This window comes from Hyaena hyaena, unplaced genomic scaffold (genome assembly GCF_003009895.1).
Source record: "Hyaena hyaena isolate Hyena2069 unplaced genomic scaffold, ASM300989v1 scaffold_331, whole genome shotgun sequence".
NCBI classification, from domain to species: Eukaryota; Metazoa; Chordata; class Mammalia; order Carnivora; family Hyaenidae; genus Hyaena; species Hyaena hyaena.
In genome coordinates, this window is record NW_024080965.1 from 124 (window position 1) to 17,685 (window position 17,562).

General features: G+C 44.9%; 1 protein-coding gene and 1 long non-coding RNA gene across 2 annotated transcripts; both read left to right on the top strand.

The window, feature by feature from the left end:
- Positions 1-253: 253 nt before the first annotated feature.
- On the top strand, positions 254-12,001 carry LOC120243191. The gene is made up of 6 exons (XR_005531244.1): positions 254-2,530; positions 3,502-3,606; positions 4,284-4,369; positions 4,646-4,838; positions 7,246-7,405; positions 9,917-12,001. It is a non-coding gene; the product is annotated as an uncharacterized LOC120243191 (long non-coding RNA).
- A 912-nt stretch (positions 12,002-12,913) lies between these two features.
- On the top strand, positions 12,914-15,346 carry NPM3 (nucleophosmin/nucleoplasmin 3). Its single transcript, XM_039249234.1, has 6 exons — positions 12,914-13,409; positions 13,712-13,797; positions 14,043-14,162; positions 14,297-14,390; positions 14,762-14,879; positions 14,973-15,346. The coding sequence occupies exons 1-5, from the start codon at positions 13,019-13,021 to the stop codon at positions 14,872-14,874; spliced, it is 804 nt and encodes a 267-aa protein (XP_039105165.1). The 5' UTR covers positions 12,914-13,018; the 3' UTR covers positions 14,875-14,879; positions 14,973-15,346.
- The last annotated feature ends 2,216 nt before the right edge of the window (positions 15,347-17,562 follow it).

The window sequence follows — 17,562 nt, forward strand, 5'->3', positions numbered from 1 at the left end:
AGCCTGACGTGGGGCTCGAACCCACGAACCATGAGATCATGACCTGAGCCAAAGTTGGATGCTTAACCGACTGAGCCACCCAGGGACCCCAGAAGAATTTTTTAAAAGTTTATTTTGAGAGAGAGCAAGCGTGCACGCACTTGTGTGCGCAAGGACAGGAGATGGGCAGAGAGGGGGGAGAAAGAGAAAATCCTAAGCGGGCTCCACACTGTCAGCACGGAGCCTGATGTGTAGGGCTTGAACTCATGAACTGTGAGATCATGACCTGAGCTGAAACCAAGAGATGGAGGCTTAACTGAGCCATCCAGGTACCCCTAGAAGAAAGAATTTTGACCTCTTGCTAAAAGGTTCCAAGACCCCTTTTTTTCTATGATATCTGCCTTGAGGCTCAGGAAATACCTCTACATTGCTTATTGGGTGACAGCATTTGCTTTCCAGGCTTCTGGCCGAGGAGTTATAATTTCTCACAGGGATTTAAATCTTAAGTTTCCAACCTGAAATCTGGATTCTTGAGCTTGGGAAAGTATTATTTAAAACACTAGATACTCATTTTTAAAGTCAAGAATTGTTAAAAATTTAATTCTTGATTATATACAGTATCATTTATCTTTACCCTCGGATTTTACTTCTGTACTGTGCAATTACAGGGGCAGCTTTCCCAAATTGTGTAGATAGCTATTGTACAGATATCTCAAGTTCAGAGTCTCTTAGAAGTTTAAAATAATTATCTTGGCATCCACATAGCTTTACAAAAAGCTCACAACAAGGAGAGTATTTTCATGGATCTGTAGTAATATCAGGGAGTTACTGATTAGAGCCCTTTGTTTTCCTTCTCTCTCCAGTCCAGCTGGCATTCAGTCCTTTAAAGAATGTGGCTGTGCAGTACTTTTGATTACTAATGACTTCTATTATCTTCTTCCCCATTGTGTACAGATGGGAGAATCCTCAGCACAAGTGTCTACTACTATTGGATGGACAGCGGCAGATGTTCACAGCGCGTCATGATTAATTAGTTTAAATTGAAAGGTCTATCTGTGAGGTAGCTCAGATTTAAGGGCAGTAGGCACGAACTGAAGTCACGTTTGCGCAGCGACTGAGGCATTAACCATGTTTTCATTTATACAGCTCTTCGTACATGCAGCTTTTTATTGTAATAGTTGGAAGTGCTAGTTATGTTGTAGTCTCAAAGTGGGGGGGTAGGGGAAATTGGCTGATCTTAAAGTTTGAGAGCATAGTTTTTTTTCCTGCAGTGTATATTTACACTGAGCTATGGAATGGGGCAGGTTCTCTTAGCCTAAATTTTGACCCTATTTCATATTTTACAAATTTACATACTATGTATGTTTTCTTAAAGTACCCCTACCCCGAAAAAATGACAGACCTGGGTATAATCTCTTAATGGGCCTGAATTGTGAACAAAAAAATTGGTTTGCTTTGGGACTGTCTGACTAGCACACTATATCCTGTACTGATGAGACTGTTAACTTGAACAGGAGGTAGAATGCTGTCTTCAAATGGAAAAGAACTATATTGCGCTGCTTTATCTTGTCAGAAGACTAGGCAGGTGGTTTTGATTTGGCCTCCACAAATATTTTAACTATTTCTTGTTAGCTTCCTTTATTGCCTCTGAGGTTGGTTATGTGGTGATCTTAATGCTGACTTCTGGACCTCAAATCCTGTTACTCCACATCTGTGTTCAGTGCACTGTAAAAATTATAATGGTCAGTCAGAGGAACCAAATACTATCATACTTTTAAGAAAAAGTATGTCTTAGCTCTGGATAAATTAGGAGCAACAGTCGGCTCTCCTTAGTGCTCAGAATTTGTCCGACTGCTGTTAATTATTAGCCACGTCTAAATTGGATTGTCCTTGTTAAAAAAAATAAAGTTTTCATTGTGTTTTGACGTCAACCTACTGAACAATTTCTTGTATTTATTCTGCTGACCTTAGTTTTCTGACAAGATTAATCCTCCCCCTTCCCCTTTTTCCCTTCCTGTACCCTTCCTCATAATGTAAAATGTGACTTCAGACAGGTTTAGTTCCTTCATGGGCTGTGATAATAAAATGTCTCATTATCTATCTCATTCATTTCACTTTTATAATTACTGTGATTTTACAACAGAGCAAACAGCTGGCTTGACTTATAGCCGTATCCAGGGAATATTACAAACTTGACCCAGACAGACTTAAAACTGACTTTTCTTCCAACAATTAAAGAGGAGAATTCTTAACAGTGATTATTCATGAATCAGAGGAAAAAAACATCAGTATTGAAATTCCATCACAAATTAAAAAAAACTATTATCACAGCCTTGTCCTGAAACCCTGGATTATTATTGTTAAGAGAGCTATTTCCACAAAGTGTTTGTTAGTTTGTTGGACGTTTGAGACCCCAGGAAATCCCCTTTCTCGTAACGTTCTCCGCTTGGATCTGATCTCAACAGGGTGTCGTAGTCATTCTTCAGCACAGTTCTTAATTGGAGACCAAGAACCCTGGGCCTTTAGAGGTGGTCTAGCAGGAGAGTTCCAGGTATCAATATGAATTCACAACTGAATTGACATTTTCTTTGTTTTATGAGAAACCTTATGTTGCGCATCAGATGGCTGGAAGGATTGGTCTGCCGAAGGCTTTCTAGTCCCAAATTCAATTTAGTTACATAGCTGGATTTTAAATCAAATTTTCCTCCTCTTTCACAGTAATTTCTGAAGGAGATGCTGCCAATTCCCCCCGCGCCTGCGAAGCGCAGCGGCTCTAGGTATACACTTCACATTGTTTCTTTGCAGGTCGCACACCATTTTAATCTGCGCCCGCAATGCACAATGCGCGCATGCTTGTCTGCCAGTGGAAACTCCATGAGCAAAAAGGATGAATAATTATGCAAGTGAATGGTGAAAGGGCTTTTGGATACTTTCCCAATTATTGTACAAATAAAACTTGTATTCGAAAGAACAATCTGTTAATGAACATTTGAACAAAATAAGAAACATTTTTGGTTTGGAGTTTGTTCATGGACTTTTCAGGTGCTCTACTTTTCTCCCCCCAACAGGTGCTCTGCTGCGCACAGCAAACTGAAGCGCATTGCTTTGGGGATAAAGCGTCTCCTGGACAGATAACCCTCTTCAGACCAAACCTCTCCTCCTGACATTCTGTTCTGCCATCTTTTAGTACAGAGATGGTCTAGATGAGATTGGTTTAAAAAAAAAAATTGTGATACTGGAATAGATTTTTTTTATTTTGTTTTTTTTGTTTTTACTATAAGTTTAAATCCCCATTAATATGCCACTAAAGCTATGTAACTCCATTTGGGTAATTTCTATTCAGAAGCCTCCCCTTCCCCCAGCAAAGAGGTGTTTATTTTAGTAAAGCATAGTACACCCCTCTTCTTTAGGTCTGCCTGCAGTAGCCAGTTAATGTTAAGTTGGTAATCTGCAGTGCACACCCATTTAAAGAAATGGATATCTTCCCAACACTAATCCATCTCCTTTTGTTTCTTCCCACAGCGTTTGCTGCCAATTGATGGGGCAAATGATCTCTTTTTTCAACCACCCCCATTGACTCCTACCTCCAAAGTTTATACTATCAGACCATATTTTCCTAAAGATGAGGTAATTGTCTACCTACCAACTTGGTATATGGTTATGGTGCTCACTTACAAGTTTCCATTGAACTCCCTGGTTAAAAGAATCTGTTCGGTACCTTCAAATAGGAGCTTTAGGTAGAGAAAGTTAACTGAAACATTGAACACACGAGGGTTGATATTTAAGGGAGAACCTAATAAGGAAGTTAGACTTAATAGCATTTTGAGCTAAGTCACTTAAGTCCTCATTTATGAAAATAAGCTGAAATGTATTTAGGGTATGTCCAAACGGTATGTAGTCTGTGGCTGATTTTCTCTATTGTTAATATTTTATAATTTTCATTTGTGAAGTATTTACTGGCTGTGACCATCAGCTCCAGGAAACAGCAAGCCTGTTGACATTGACATGTTTAAAAATTTTTGGACGTATACAAAACTGAGAGGGGCTCCACAGCATAGTTTGCAGCATTTTGAATCCACTACTTAACTGCCTAAAACCATCTCCTTTGAAATAATTCTCATGCTGCTTTCTACTGATTTTACAAGTCAGTGAATAAATATTTAACAAAGCAGAGGGGGTATTTATGACAGGCCAGGAATTTTGTTATTCCCTGTCCTAGAAGTCCAGTGTGACTCACTGAGTCCTATTGTTAAATTCTGTTGAGATTTTGCTTGATGTGTTGCTTAACTAGATTATATTTTCAGGCTTCCGTGTACAAGATTTGCAGAGAAATGTATGACGATGGAGTGGGTTTACCTTTTCAAAGTCAGCCTGACCTTATTGGAGACAAGTATGTGATGAAGTATTTGGATTTGTTGGATTTGGGAGTAATGTTTCATAGCCAGGTTTATCAGGTTAAGGGGAGGTGATGACTAGAAATAAAGTTTTCTAGAAATTCTACTTTAGTTTTAATAAAATCTGAATATTAATACATGTGTATTTTTGGTTTTTTCTTAAACCAAATGTAATTTCCATAGGTTGCCATTCAAATACGTTAAGGCTTTACGTCACTGAAGTCTAAAGTTTTGAGTTAAAAACTCATTCTGCCCTCTTTTCTTCTGAGCAGGTTAGTAGGAGGACTGCTTTCCCTTAGCCTGGATTACTGTTTTGTCCTAGAAGACGAAGATGGCATATGTGGCTATGCCTTGGGCACTGTAGATGTGACCCCCTTCATTAAAAAATGTAAAATTTCCTGGATCCCCTTCATGCAGGAGAAGTATACCAAGCCAAATGGTGACAAAGAACTCTCCGAGGCTGAGGTAATAGGTTTAGAATTGTACTACGATCGTTTTCCTTAAAGTACTTACTAAGATAAAGTAAGCAGACATGTCGTAAAATTTCAGTACTTTCAATAGGCGCCTGGGTGGCTCAGTCAGTTGAGTGTCTGGCTCTTGATTTCAGCTCAGGTCATGGTCCCAGAGTCATGGGATCTGGCCCCTTATCAGGCTACATGCTAAGTATGGAGCCTGTGTAAGATTCTCTCTATCCTTCTGTTCCTTTTCCGCTCTTGTGTGTGCGCTCTCAAAAAAATGTCATTGCTTTCCAAATTTTCTATAGACAAGAATTCTTACTGCTGCTTTTTTTCTTTTTAATTTTTAAATTTTATTTATTTTGAGAGAGAGAGAGAGAGAGAGTGCTCCAGTTGGGGTGAAACAGAAAGAGAGACAGAATCCCAAGCAGGCTCTGTGCTATCTACGCAGAGCCTGATGCGAGGCTCGAACTCATGAACTGTGAGATGATGACTGCGATAAAGAGTTGGATGCTTAACTGATTATGCCACTCAGGCACCCCTCTTACTACTTACTCTTTTTTTTTTTTTTTTTTTAATTTTTTAATGTTTTATTTATTTCTGAGAGAGTATGAGTAGGGGAAGGTTAGAGAGAGAGGGAGACACAGAATCTGAAACAGGCTCCAGGCTCTGAGCTGGCTGTCAGCACAGAGCCCTACATGGGGCTTGAACCCACGAACCGCAAGATCATGACCTGAGCCAAAGTCGGACGCTTAACTGACTGAGCCACCTAGGCGCCACCCCCCCCCTTTCTTTTTAATGTTTACTTATTTTTGAAGGAGAGAGCACAAGCAGGGGCAGGGCAGGGGGCCAGAGAGAGGGAGACACAGAATCCGAAGCAGGCTCCAGGCTCCGAGCTATTTGCGCAGAGCCTGACACGGGGCTTGAACTCACAAGCTGTGAGATGGTGACCTGAGCCAAAATTGGACAGTTAACTGACTGAGCTACCTATGCATCCCATTACTTATTCTTAAGTATGACATTTTCCATTGTTCCTCAGCATTAAGAGTTTTTTGTTTTTTAATTTGGAGGCATTGTTCTAATACTCCTCAAGTAAAAAACAATATAGACAAATAACCTTTTTTCCCCTCTGTTGTGGAAGTACCAAACTTAAATGGTCTCTTCTTTGGGTATTCAGGAAGTTAATTAAAATCTTTCATTTGCTTGGTTGTAGGGCACACACTTGCCTTCTCAGTGATGTATTTCTCATTGTAATAAAAAATAAAAAGAATAGAGGTGAGCTGCCTTGAGAGTCCTGTTTGGAGATAGGAGCACTTCTTGTCATATGTCTGCCCTGTCCCAACTTCAGTGAACTTTTCTTTTATAATTTATGATTTTGATTTATGCATCAGCATATGCATTTTATTTTAGCATACTCATTTTAAAAAAGCAGTTCCTTCTTGATAATGTTTATACTCATTAAATACTTTTAGATAAATATTTGGACTCTTTCATTTGTGAAATTTGTCTTTTTCTTCCATGTTGTTCCTCTTACCCTTTTTTGAAGTTCTCTCTCCCATACCAGTGGACTTCTGTTCTCACTAGATGGCTGTATAGTAAGAGGCTGTGTGGAGTGGCCTCACTTACTTGTAATTACGCAGATAGTAACTACAGCATGCTGGTGATTGAGCTGTTGATACATTACTGTTTCATATCTGATAATTACAGTTTTCAGCATAGGAACATAGAAAGAATGACCAGTGTGTCTACTATAACCCTTTTTACTTTCACATTTTTGTGCAAGCAATACAAACAACAATTTTTAAATTTTGAATATTTTTAGATTTAACAAACATAATACAGAATTCCTTTGTTACCTCTCACCCATTTTTTTTTTTTAATTTTTTTTTATAGTTTGTTTATTTTGAGACAGAGACAGAGCGTGAGTGGGGGAAGGGCTGAGAGAGAGGGAGACACAGAATCTGAAACAGGCTCCAGGCTCTGAGCTGTCAGCATAGAGCCTGATGCGGGGCTTGAACCCACGATCTGGGAGATCTGACCTGAGCCGAAGTTGGACGCTTAACCGACTGAGCCACCCAGGCACCCCTCTCACCCATTTCGTACATTTGTCCAAGTCTTAAGAAACCAGCTTTCGTGCATTACTATAAACCCCACACTTTTCACTTGTTCTTCCATTACTGTCCTTTTCTGTTCCAGGATCTAATTCAGGATACCACATTACATTCAGACAAATGGTTTTAAAAGTGAACATGCTTCAGCTAGAAATAGAAGCTAATTAATTCTTAATCTCATAAGTATATAACGACTGGAAGAGTTACTAAATGTTGCTTTCCTTTTCCTATTGCTGGGTTCTGTAGTTGGGACATAGATATATAGTGAGTTACTGAAAATCAAGAGAGTCTTTCAAATTTTTACAGAAAATAATGTTGAGTTTCCATGAAGAGCAGGAAGTGTTGCCAGAAACTTTCCTTGCCAACTTCCCTTCTCTCATAAAGATGGATATTCACAAAAAAGTAACTGACCCAAGTGTAGCCAAAAGCATGATGGCTTGCCTCCTGTCTTCACTGAAGGCTAATGGTGAGTACATACTTGTGTAGTTGCTGCTGGTGTTTGGGCTAGGTGGGGACAGGATAAAAAGAAAGAAGTGAATTACAGTCAACTTGCATTCCCTTCCCCACCATGTATGGTTTGGCTTCTGAATAATTAGTCATGTAAGAATTGCATGTGTATTAATCTTTGGAAAATGCTGCTCTTTTACACTATGAATGCTTATTTTGAGCCCTATTTAAATGAGAAGTGAACACATGAGGTTAAATTTATTTTGCCAGGAGACTCACTGTGATAATTGAAAAATAAACCTTCAAAAGAAGCTTCATTTAGGAATGCATAGTTGCTGGGCGCCTGAGTGGGTTCGTCAGTTAAGCGTCCAACTCTTGGTCTCAGCTCAGGCCTTAATCCTAGGGTTGTGAATTCAAGCGCAGTGCTGGGCTCCTCGCTGGGTGTAAAGCCTACTTTGAAAAAAATAAGAAAAAAAGGAATACAGAGTTGCCTTTTTTTTCCCCCCAAGTTTATTTATATATTTTGAGAGAGAGCATACAGGTGAGCGAGTGAGGGGCAGAGAGGAGGAGAGATTGGATCCCAAGCAGGGTCTGGCACTCTCAGCGTGGAGGCCGACGCGGAGCTCAGTGTCAAAAACTGTGAGCTTATGACCTGAGCTGAAGTAGAGTTGGACACTTAACCGACTAAGCCACACTGGCGCCCCACGTTGCCAAATTTTTTTGAGTGTTTTCTAAACCTTCAGAAATAACTTTGCTTTATATTCGTGGTATGAAAATTTTTTCTGTAAATGGCTAGATAATAAATATTCTATACTCTAATGGCCACATACAGTTTTTAATTATATATTCTCTTTTAACTTTTTTTTTAACATTTTATTTTTGAGAGAGAGAGCATGAGTGGGGGAGGGGCAAGGAGAGAGGGAGACACAATCTGAAGCAGGCTCTAGGCTCTGAACTGTCAGCACAGAGCCCAGTGCGGGGCTTGAACCCATGAACAGTAAGATCATGACCCGAGCTGAAGTCGGATACTTCCCCGACTGAGCCACCCAGGCACCCTTACATATTCTTTTTTAAATTAAATTCCATACATTAATCTTTTTTTGAAAAAGATTTTTAATGCTTATTTATCTCTTAGAGTCAGAGTGTAGAGTATGAGCCGGCGCGTGCAGAGAGGGAGGGAGGGAGACACAGAACCCGAAGCAGGCTCCAGGCTCTGACCAATCAGCACAGAGCCCAATGCACAGCTCAAGCCTACGAACTGTGAGATCGTGACCTGAGCTGAAGTCAGATGTTCAGCTGACTGAGCTACCCAGGCGTCCCCCCGACCATGCATTAATTTTTCAAATATACTTATTTATTTAGAGAGAGGGGGCAAGCATGGGTTGGGGCGGAGACAGAGGGAGATAGAATCCGTAGTAGGCTTCATATTGTCAGCACGAGCCTGATGCAGGGCTTGAACTCGGAAACCATGAGATCATGATCTGACCCAAAATCAAGAGCTAGATGCTCCTAATTTTTTTTTTTAAGTAACCTCTGTGCCTAATGTGGGACTTAAACTAATGACCCCAGGATGAAGAGTCACATGCTCTATATAGTGAGCCAGCCCGTTGCCCCTACATACTCTTTTTTACACAGCCTTTAAAGGATGTAAACTATTTTTAGCCCTTGGGCAATACAAAAATGGGCAGCTTGTTTGAGACCTCCTTAGAGGGCTGTTGATACATGGAAATGCACTTCCTGTCGCATCTTTTGTATCAGTTGAGTCAGTGGTATGTATCCCTCTTGTGGAATAATTTAAACAACTCTCTTTGAAGATAGTATAATTCTCAGTGTTGTGCTTGGAACTGAATCATGCAGTTATTATGAGGTATGTCTTAGAATATACAACATATTCTGGTTATATTGGCTTGTGATATAGACTGAAATGGCCTTTGCCCTGCGGGCTCTTTGAAGGTACTTTATATTAAGACATTAAACAGAGGTACTTTTTGCATTGGGGTTTCTTATTACATCCTCTTCCCCAAAAGATTTTCTAGGGGAGTTTCACAAACAGTTGAATTTTTTTAAATGGAGGTATTTTTGAGAATCAAGAACTGCATATATTTAAGGTGTACAGTTTGATAATTTGAAATATAATTCCCACATTCAAGCTAGCAAACAAAAAATTGTGGTATGGGGGCCCCTGGGTGGCTCAGTCGGCTAAGTGTCTGACTTCGGCTCAGGTCATGATCTCGCGGTCTGTGGGTTTGAGCCCCACATCGGGGTCTGTGCTGGTAGCTCAGAGCCTGTGGAGCTTGTTTCAGATTCTGTGTCTCCCTCTCTCTCTCTGTGTCCCTCCCCTGCTCATGCTTTGTCTCTGTCTCATAAATAAACCAAAAAAAAATTTTTGTTTTAAATTGTGGTATGAAATTTAGGGATTGGTATAGGCAAGCTCCTCCTGTCACCTATTTGAAATATATTAAAGAGTGATCACAATTCCTATCTATAATTCCAATTGACATTTACATTTGAATATTTGTTTTATTTCTAGGCTCCCGGGGGGCTTTCTGTGAAGTGAGACCAGATGATAAAAGAATTCTGGAATTTTACAGCAAGTTAGGCTGTTTTGAAATTGCAAAAATGGAAGGATTTCCAAAGGATGTGGTTATACTTGGTCGGAGCCTGTGAAATTTGTTGGCACTGTGAACTGTCCGAAAGTCTCTGAACTTCACCTGGAGGGTGGTGGTTGGGGTCTTCATACAGTTCAGCCTCTGGAATGGCAAAAAATCAGCCAATTGGGATTGGAAACGAAGACTATGTAAAACTCACCTATCACACTTTGAGATTACTCATTGGTTGGAAGATAGTATTGATGCAAATCCTTTCTGAAACAGATGTGGGCCTCCTTTTTGGGTCTTGTGTTAGGTGCCAAGACCTCTTATGTGGGCTTATAGGGAGGAGGTCTTCAATAAATGTAGTCAGCACTGTGTTCTGCATCCAGCGTGGTTGCATTTCTCACCTAAGAGTAATCAGAATCATTTTTCATCCTCCTTGGCTTACTGGATGAAATGTCTTTCATTCTTTGGAGACATGGCAGAGATGAGAAAGATTTAGTGGGTTTCAGAGGCTTCAGAGTAGAGATTCCAAGTGGGATGGTTGTGGCATAGTGTAAGCAGAATAAATGATTTTAATTTTGGGCAGTTTTCCTGCTCTTTGTAAAGCCATGGCCAGTTGTCTCTTGTAATGACCATTGGTTCAGGCATGTTGTGCTTTGTAGGGACAAATGTGCAGTTGTTTGTGGCAAAAGCCTAAAAATGGCAGACTTGTAAATTTTTTTGTATATAAACTAGCTGTAACCTGACTATCCTTTGTGTTCACTGTTTTTGTAATTCTTTTTCCTTTTGAAAAAGGGTGTGGTTCAGGATGGCGCACTTTGAATAATGTACATTAGTGGAAGGTGGATTTTCTTTACTTTTGTCTTTTTTTTTTTTTTTTCTTTAAAGTTTTATTGTTTTTAGAGTGCCGCCCACCTAGGGCTAGGCCATGACCACTTTGGGTATGAGAGCCTAATTTCATGGGACTCAAGTCTTGCAAAGTGCAGTCACTTCTGGAAATTAACCTCAATGCAGGTCAGCATGTGAAATGTTAGTTTTGACATCAAGTAGGGTTCAGGGACTTACTGGTCCCATTTGCCCAGAGATCAGTTGTCCTTTAATTTCAAGACCTGTTACAACTGGTTTTATTAAATCAGAGTCTTTAATTCATGCATGTTTGTATCTGATTTTTAAGAGAAACAATGAGCACACTTTAACCAGTAATTAAGGTTACCCTTTTTCCTTTTAACCACAGATTCTGAAAGCTCCATGTATTTTAATTTAGATTTGGTATTTTTAGGGGTTCTGAGCATGAGGTTAGCAGGTATTCTCTGGAGGATTCATTGTTTTCATCATGGCTGGCTGACTTCTCCATGGATTCCTAACAGTATTTTGTTATCTCACTTCCCTGTAGTTTCATTATCAGCTGTTTTACTTTGAGCTGAGGTGGGAGGGGCAAGGAAAAGGCATTTTCCTTCCATCTGTATGGGCTTTGAATCATAAAGCGTTGTACCTAGTGGTACCTAGTGACTTTCAACCAGGGCCTGTGAGTGTGCACTGAGTTGGTAAGATGAACGGAGAGGAGGCAGGAGGCCTCTTTATTTTCAGGGTAGAAACCTTTAACTGATAGAAGGGAAGATCTCTACAAGATACTGTTTAAAACAGTTTAATGTCACTTGGTTTTCTCTTAAGGTACATTGTGTACTATAGTGGGCAATTCTATCATTTGTTCGGAGGATTTCAGTGTCCATCTATGGAATCAGGATTTTTAGCAAGTTTGCTTGTGGTTTTATCTTGGCTTATAATAATCATTTTGGCTGGTCTGGTCACAGATGCTAACCATGAAACATATGTCCAGGCCTGTACCTTCATCACTCTAGGATGGTAAAGTGCTATGCTCTCTTCTATGGTTATGAATATTTATTAAGGTTGGAATGACATTTCATTGATTGTTCAGATCACAGCTCAGTTCCTGTAGAAAACGAACTGTAAAATTATCTGAAGACCATGCAAGAGGCAAAATAAAACTTGAAGTGAATATGTGTGGTGGTGTACTGTCTACTTCCTGTTTCTGCCCTGTACCTTTTCATGTGTTTATGTCTGACAAGCATCTTCCATAGCTATTGCGAGTTAGGGGCTGCACCTTCCCATTTCTATCTCCAGTAAAAGACTTACAGATTTTCCTCATGGCAAGGTAAAAAAGGAAAACTAGTTCTTGCCCAAGCCAGCCTCCTCCCACAGTTATATCCTGGGTGTGAGTTAGGGCCGCTAGTTTGAATGAATTCCCAACATCTAGTAGGATAAGGAACACAGTTTGCCTGATTTGATTCTTCTGTCAGAAGGTGAGAATTAGGGGTGGGGGAGTTGCCCAAATTATGGGACTTAGTACTCTTAAGGTGGAAGGATGTTCTGGGCCGATTGGTAATTAGAAGCTCCAAAGTGTGTTTGCCAGAAGTAGCCGCTAGCTGCACATCGAAGCTAACATCCTTTGCTATCAAGCGCCAGCCTCCAGCCAGCATATTTAGCTCAATAAAAATGGGCCTTCTGGGTAGTGAAGTTCAGGGCGTTAGAGCTGGAAGCATAGAAGCCGACTAGGAAAAGGGCCGAGTGGTTCCATGGTTCTAGTAGAAAATAGCCCTGGGTGAAAAGTCTTCCTTCAGGAGCCTCACCTTGCTTGGAGGAAAGGCGAGTAGCGATTTCCTTTGCTTTTATGAGAAAAAAGCTGCCTTAAAACTTGCCTTTACTAAGGGAATTGGAAAGGTTTCCTTTTTTTTTTTTTTATTATTAAATGTTTTATTTACTTCTGAGAGCGAGAGTGAGCAGGAGAGGGAGACAGAATCCAGAACAGGCTCCAGCTCCAGCTGTCAGCACAGAGCCTGACATGGGGCTCGAGCCCACGACCTGTGAGGTCATGACCTGATCCGAAGGCGGCCGGTTAACCGACGGAGCCACCCAGGAGTCCCGGAAAAATTTCCATTTTTGTATCTATTCTCCCTTTGACGAAAACTTGCCCTGGTTTGGGGCGTGGAAACAGCAGAGGGTGCGAGGAGCTGGAGAAAATGGAGGCAGGAGCCGCCCTCAAAGAGCCGTTGTCCTGGAAGTGCGGAACGACGTTAACATTAAGAAATCCATGCTTGTGTGATACTTCCCTGCAGTCCCGACACACAGGTCTGACCAGAGGCCGCGGGCTGCCAGGGGAGAAGGCCCTTGGACCGGTCGCGCCTCTGTCCCACTCTGTGCCAGCGGCTCCTTTAAAGGGCGGGGCCGGAACCTGCGGTGAGTCCCCCGCTTTAGACGTGTCGGGGGCGGAGTCTCCAGACGGCCCTAGCAGCATGGCCGCCGGCGCCGCCGCCGCGTTAACGTTCCTGAGTCAGGAGAGCCGATGCCGGGCCGGAGGGGTCGGGAGTCTGCGGGTCCCAGCTCCGGTCACTATGGACAGTTTTTTCTTCGGTATTGAGGAAAGGAGGGGACGAGGGTGGTGCTAGGGCGGTCAGGGGCAGGGCTGAACAGGAATGCAGATAAGTACACGACGTGGGCTGAGGCGGAGGGGGCCCCGTGCGCGGCAGCCCAAGCGGGAGCGGATGGCGCGACTGCTGCCCCCGATGTGCCCGGCGGGGCCCAGGGCAGAGCGCCCCAGGTGTTCTGAGAAGTGAGTGCGTAAATGGCCGGTAGCACCACGGCTACACGTGACAAGGTTTGGTGGAACACCCCCCGCGCACACTCAGGCACATTCACACTGTTACCTCTTCCAGGCTGTGAGCTCTCCGGCCACACCCGCTCTTTCACCTTCAAGGTAGAGGAAGAGGATGATTCGGAGCATGTGCTGGCTTTGACCATGGTGAGGGGTGGGGAAAGGTGGTGGTGGTGAATAGCTGGACCTGAGCAGGCAACTTGGGGCCCTCCAACCGTCACCCCAATTCCTTTACTGGGAATTCCCTCCTCTGCCTAACTCCCACATGGGTGGCTTTCCTGGGTGAGTGATCCGGGTACCACTGGGGTGGGGCAAACCGTAGGGTAGATGCCTCCACTTGTGGTGTCAGTCCTTGCTTGGGGAAACCCCAAGAACCTGTGTACTCTCCCCAGCTCTGCCTCACCGAGGGGGCCAAAGATGAGTGTAATGTGGTAGAAGTCGTGGCCAGGAATCATGACCACCAGGAGATTGCAGTCCCTGTGGCCAATCTCAAGTTGTCCTGCCAACCCATGGTGAGTTGCCTGGCCATATGCTGAGGTGGTGGCCGTGGTGGTAGTGATAGTGGTGGTGGTTAGGAATTGCAGACCCAAGGACTGACTCATCACAAGATGGGATGGCCAGGCCTTCATCTTTGTCTTTCTTCCAGCTCAGTTTGGATGACTTCCAGCTCCAGCCACCTGTAACCTTCCGCCTCAAGTCAGGTTCTGGCCCTGTGCGCATCACTGGGAGGCACCAGATTGGTGAGAGTCCTCTCCTTTGTCTCCAGTGGGTTCTGCCATCAGGTCTCTCCTCACCGCCCCCATCCCCACTCCTTCCCCGTCCTCCTTATCTCCTAGCGGAGCTCCCATCCAGACGATGTGTGATGTTGCCTCCACTTTCTGTCCTACTTAAGCCTCCCTCCTGCATGAAACCTGTCTCAGCTCTTCCACCTACACTAATGTGGTCTTCTTGGCTTTTTGTCATCTCTAATTTAGTATCCGAGGTTCTTCCCACCTAGACCATAAGCTCTGGAAGGTCAGGGTCCTTGGCACCACAGGGCATGAATAAATGACATGTGGTATGAAGGGGGTCTGGCTTTAACCTCCTCTTTTACTGCTCATGTATCCACTAGTTACTATAAGCAATGACGTTTCTGAGGAAGAGAGTGAAGAAGAAGGGAGTGAGGAGGAGGAGGCGGAGTTGTGTCCCATCCTGCCTGCCAAGAAGCAGAGGGGCAGGCCCTAGCCTTGGTGAGTGGGGGGAAGTGTGTCCAGCAAGGTCTGGGATGGGGCAGGAGTAGGTGAACATGGCCTTGATGCTGACCCCTTGTTTGCTCTCCTCAGGTCACCTAGCTGCCTGCCACATGTGCCATGTACTATGTTCCTGTACAAGTTTCAAGAAATTTAAATGTGTCTTCTCTGTTGAAGAGGAGGGATGGGTGGGTGGGTAGGGGGTGGTCTTGGGCTGGTGCTTGGAGAGAGGGTGGTCCTATTCTTCATAAGGGCCCTGGTGTTTCTCTAATCTTATGCCATATCTGGGGCTTCCCTTTTCTCCAGGAGTGGGAAGAGCTCTGAACTTCTCTCCTGACCCTGTCTCCCCACTTGCCTGTGAGATTGGATGTCAGCATCTGAAGCTCAGGAATACACATTTTTAATACTTTTTACATTTTTGGATAAAGGTTGAAATAAAGTGATGTGGAGTTTTTTTTTGCAACTCATTTGTGTGGCTTCTTTACCTGCTGGGGTGGCATTCCCCTAGGGACCACCAGGTGGCACTGTGGCAGCACCGAGGGTGGCCCTGGGCCTGGGGAAGGTGAGGAAGTGTGGGATCCTTCTATCCCTAGGACCCCAGTGGCCAGGCCAGGCCTGGGCCCCAACTGCCTTACTAAAAGAGGACCTCCCAACACCAAGCCCATTCTCAGTCCCTACAGGTGGGGGAGGGCCATCCCAGGAGGTTATCAGCATCCAAACAAGGGGCCTGGGCCTCTGTCAGCACTCAGGCTGATGGGCAGGGGGGCAGATAAGGGGGCTTAAGCAGTCCGAGGAATGTGCATCCCTAGCCCCATGAGGGGGCTCAGGCCCTGAGACAGCCTGTGAGGGGTGAGAGGCGAGTCTTTGCTCCTCCTTCCAGTCTTGCAGGCTGTCTCTGAGCTGGTCTGGGCCCTTAGAAACCTGATTCCGGGGGCCAGATGGAGGGGGCTGGCCAGATTGGGTGACAGGGAAACCAGAATCCGGGTGGCCTGGCATATGGGGGCAGAGAGAGGCCCCTGGGATTCAACCTCCTGGGCTGAGGGGTTCCTGACCCCCAGCACACCGCCTGGCCTGGGGAATCTCTGGTGCCTGTAATCAGGTGTTCTGAGGTTTGGTCGTTGCTATGCCAGGAAGAGAAAGGGAGATACTTGGTGTGAGCATTAGTGTGTATGTGACTGATTCTGGGGTCAGCAGTTCAGCAGCTGTGTTGATGTGGGTGGGTGGGTGGGGTTTCAATGTCCCACAAACAAGCAAACAAACAAAAGGTTAACTCCTGAGACAGCCTGGGGCCAGACATGCTGAGGATGGACAGACTACAGGGCCTGGTGGGGTGGCAGGGCCAGGCCTACTCCCTCCCACACTGGCTGCTGGGCAAATGAGTGAACAAGCGGGAGGGATCCCTAGATAGCCCCAAGGGCCTGGTATTGGGGCAGTGTGGAGACAGTGGAGAGAGTGTCCCAGAGTACGGAAAAGCATTCCAGCTTCAACACATCCCTGAGTAGATTGCCCCACTCCTGGTGAGGAGCTGAGGTTCAAGCTCTAACCTCCCTTTTTCTTCAAGTTAAGAATAAAGGAAGGTGTGATTTCTCTCTGTGTTGCAGTGATCAGGGTCGCAGGCCCCTTTCTCCTCTCCAGGAGAACTGAGGTGCTTACATCAGGAACCAGCGTGGAAGAGCAAGCCAGGCTGGAGACCATTCACCTTCCTGTGGCAGGGGTCGTGAGGGAGGGGGAAATGCAGCTGGCGCCCTCTGGTGGGCGACGTTGAAATCACGTGTGGCCGTGCGGCTCCCCACGCCGCGTCGCCGGGGGCTAGGTGACTGATCGGGGCTGCCTAGGCTTAGGCAGAAAGCGAGGAGTAAGTCACTGAGGCTGACTTCATTCGTTCTTCGACTGATTCGCTAGAAGAGTTCCTGTTAGAGCCCTTCCCATCCTCCTGTCGCCTATAACCTCCAGAGTCCTCGGTATGTGCTCGGTTGGGGACTCCAACTCGGGAGACTGGCTGAGTGCAGAGAAGCCATCTCTGGGGGAAGCCTCCCCAATCAACCCATCTACCCCCCTGCGCGTGGCCCCGCCCGGATATTTACCGCCCGTGAAGCCGCTGAGTGCTCTCTGTAATCTTTGTTCCCTGGGTGGGTCTCCCTGCAGCCCAGACCCGCTCCTAGCACGCTCCTGCCCACAGTCGGGACCCAGTCCACACCTTCCCCTTCCTTCCAGGAGTTTCCTGGCCCGAAGGGGAGCCCCGCGGACTGAGTTGGGGACTGTTTTTTTCCTTCCCCGCCCCCGCCTCTCCTCGATGCCCCTTCTGCCAGCTCAGCGCCCAGTAGGAGTACTGCCAATTCAATTTGGCCTCGGAGCGCCGAGGGATGAAGGTGTAAACCGTGGTTTGCAGACCACTGGAAGACGGACAGCCTTGTATTTGGGGTGCGAGGGAGACGACTCCCAGGCTAGACGCGAAGTGCTTAACCCAGTCTTGGCGATTTGCATTTGAACAGTCGGTGGAGAGTCCGCGGCGCTTTGAACGCCGGGCGCAGGAGGCGCGAGTAGGAATGAGCTTCAATCCAGGCAGCCCGCGCCGGCTGGTGTGGATTTGAGGGGCCCAGGGTGGGCCGGGGGCGAGGGATGCGTTTGGAAGGAGGCTGAAGGTGTGTGTTTGGGTCCCCGCTAGGGAGTGTTTGCGGAGAGG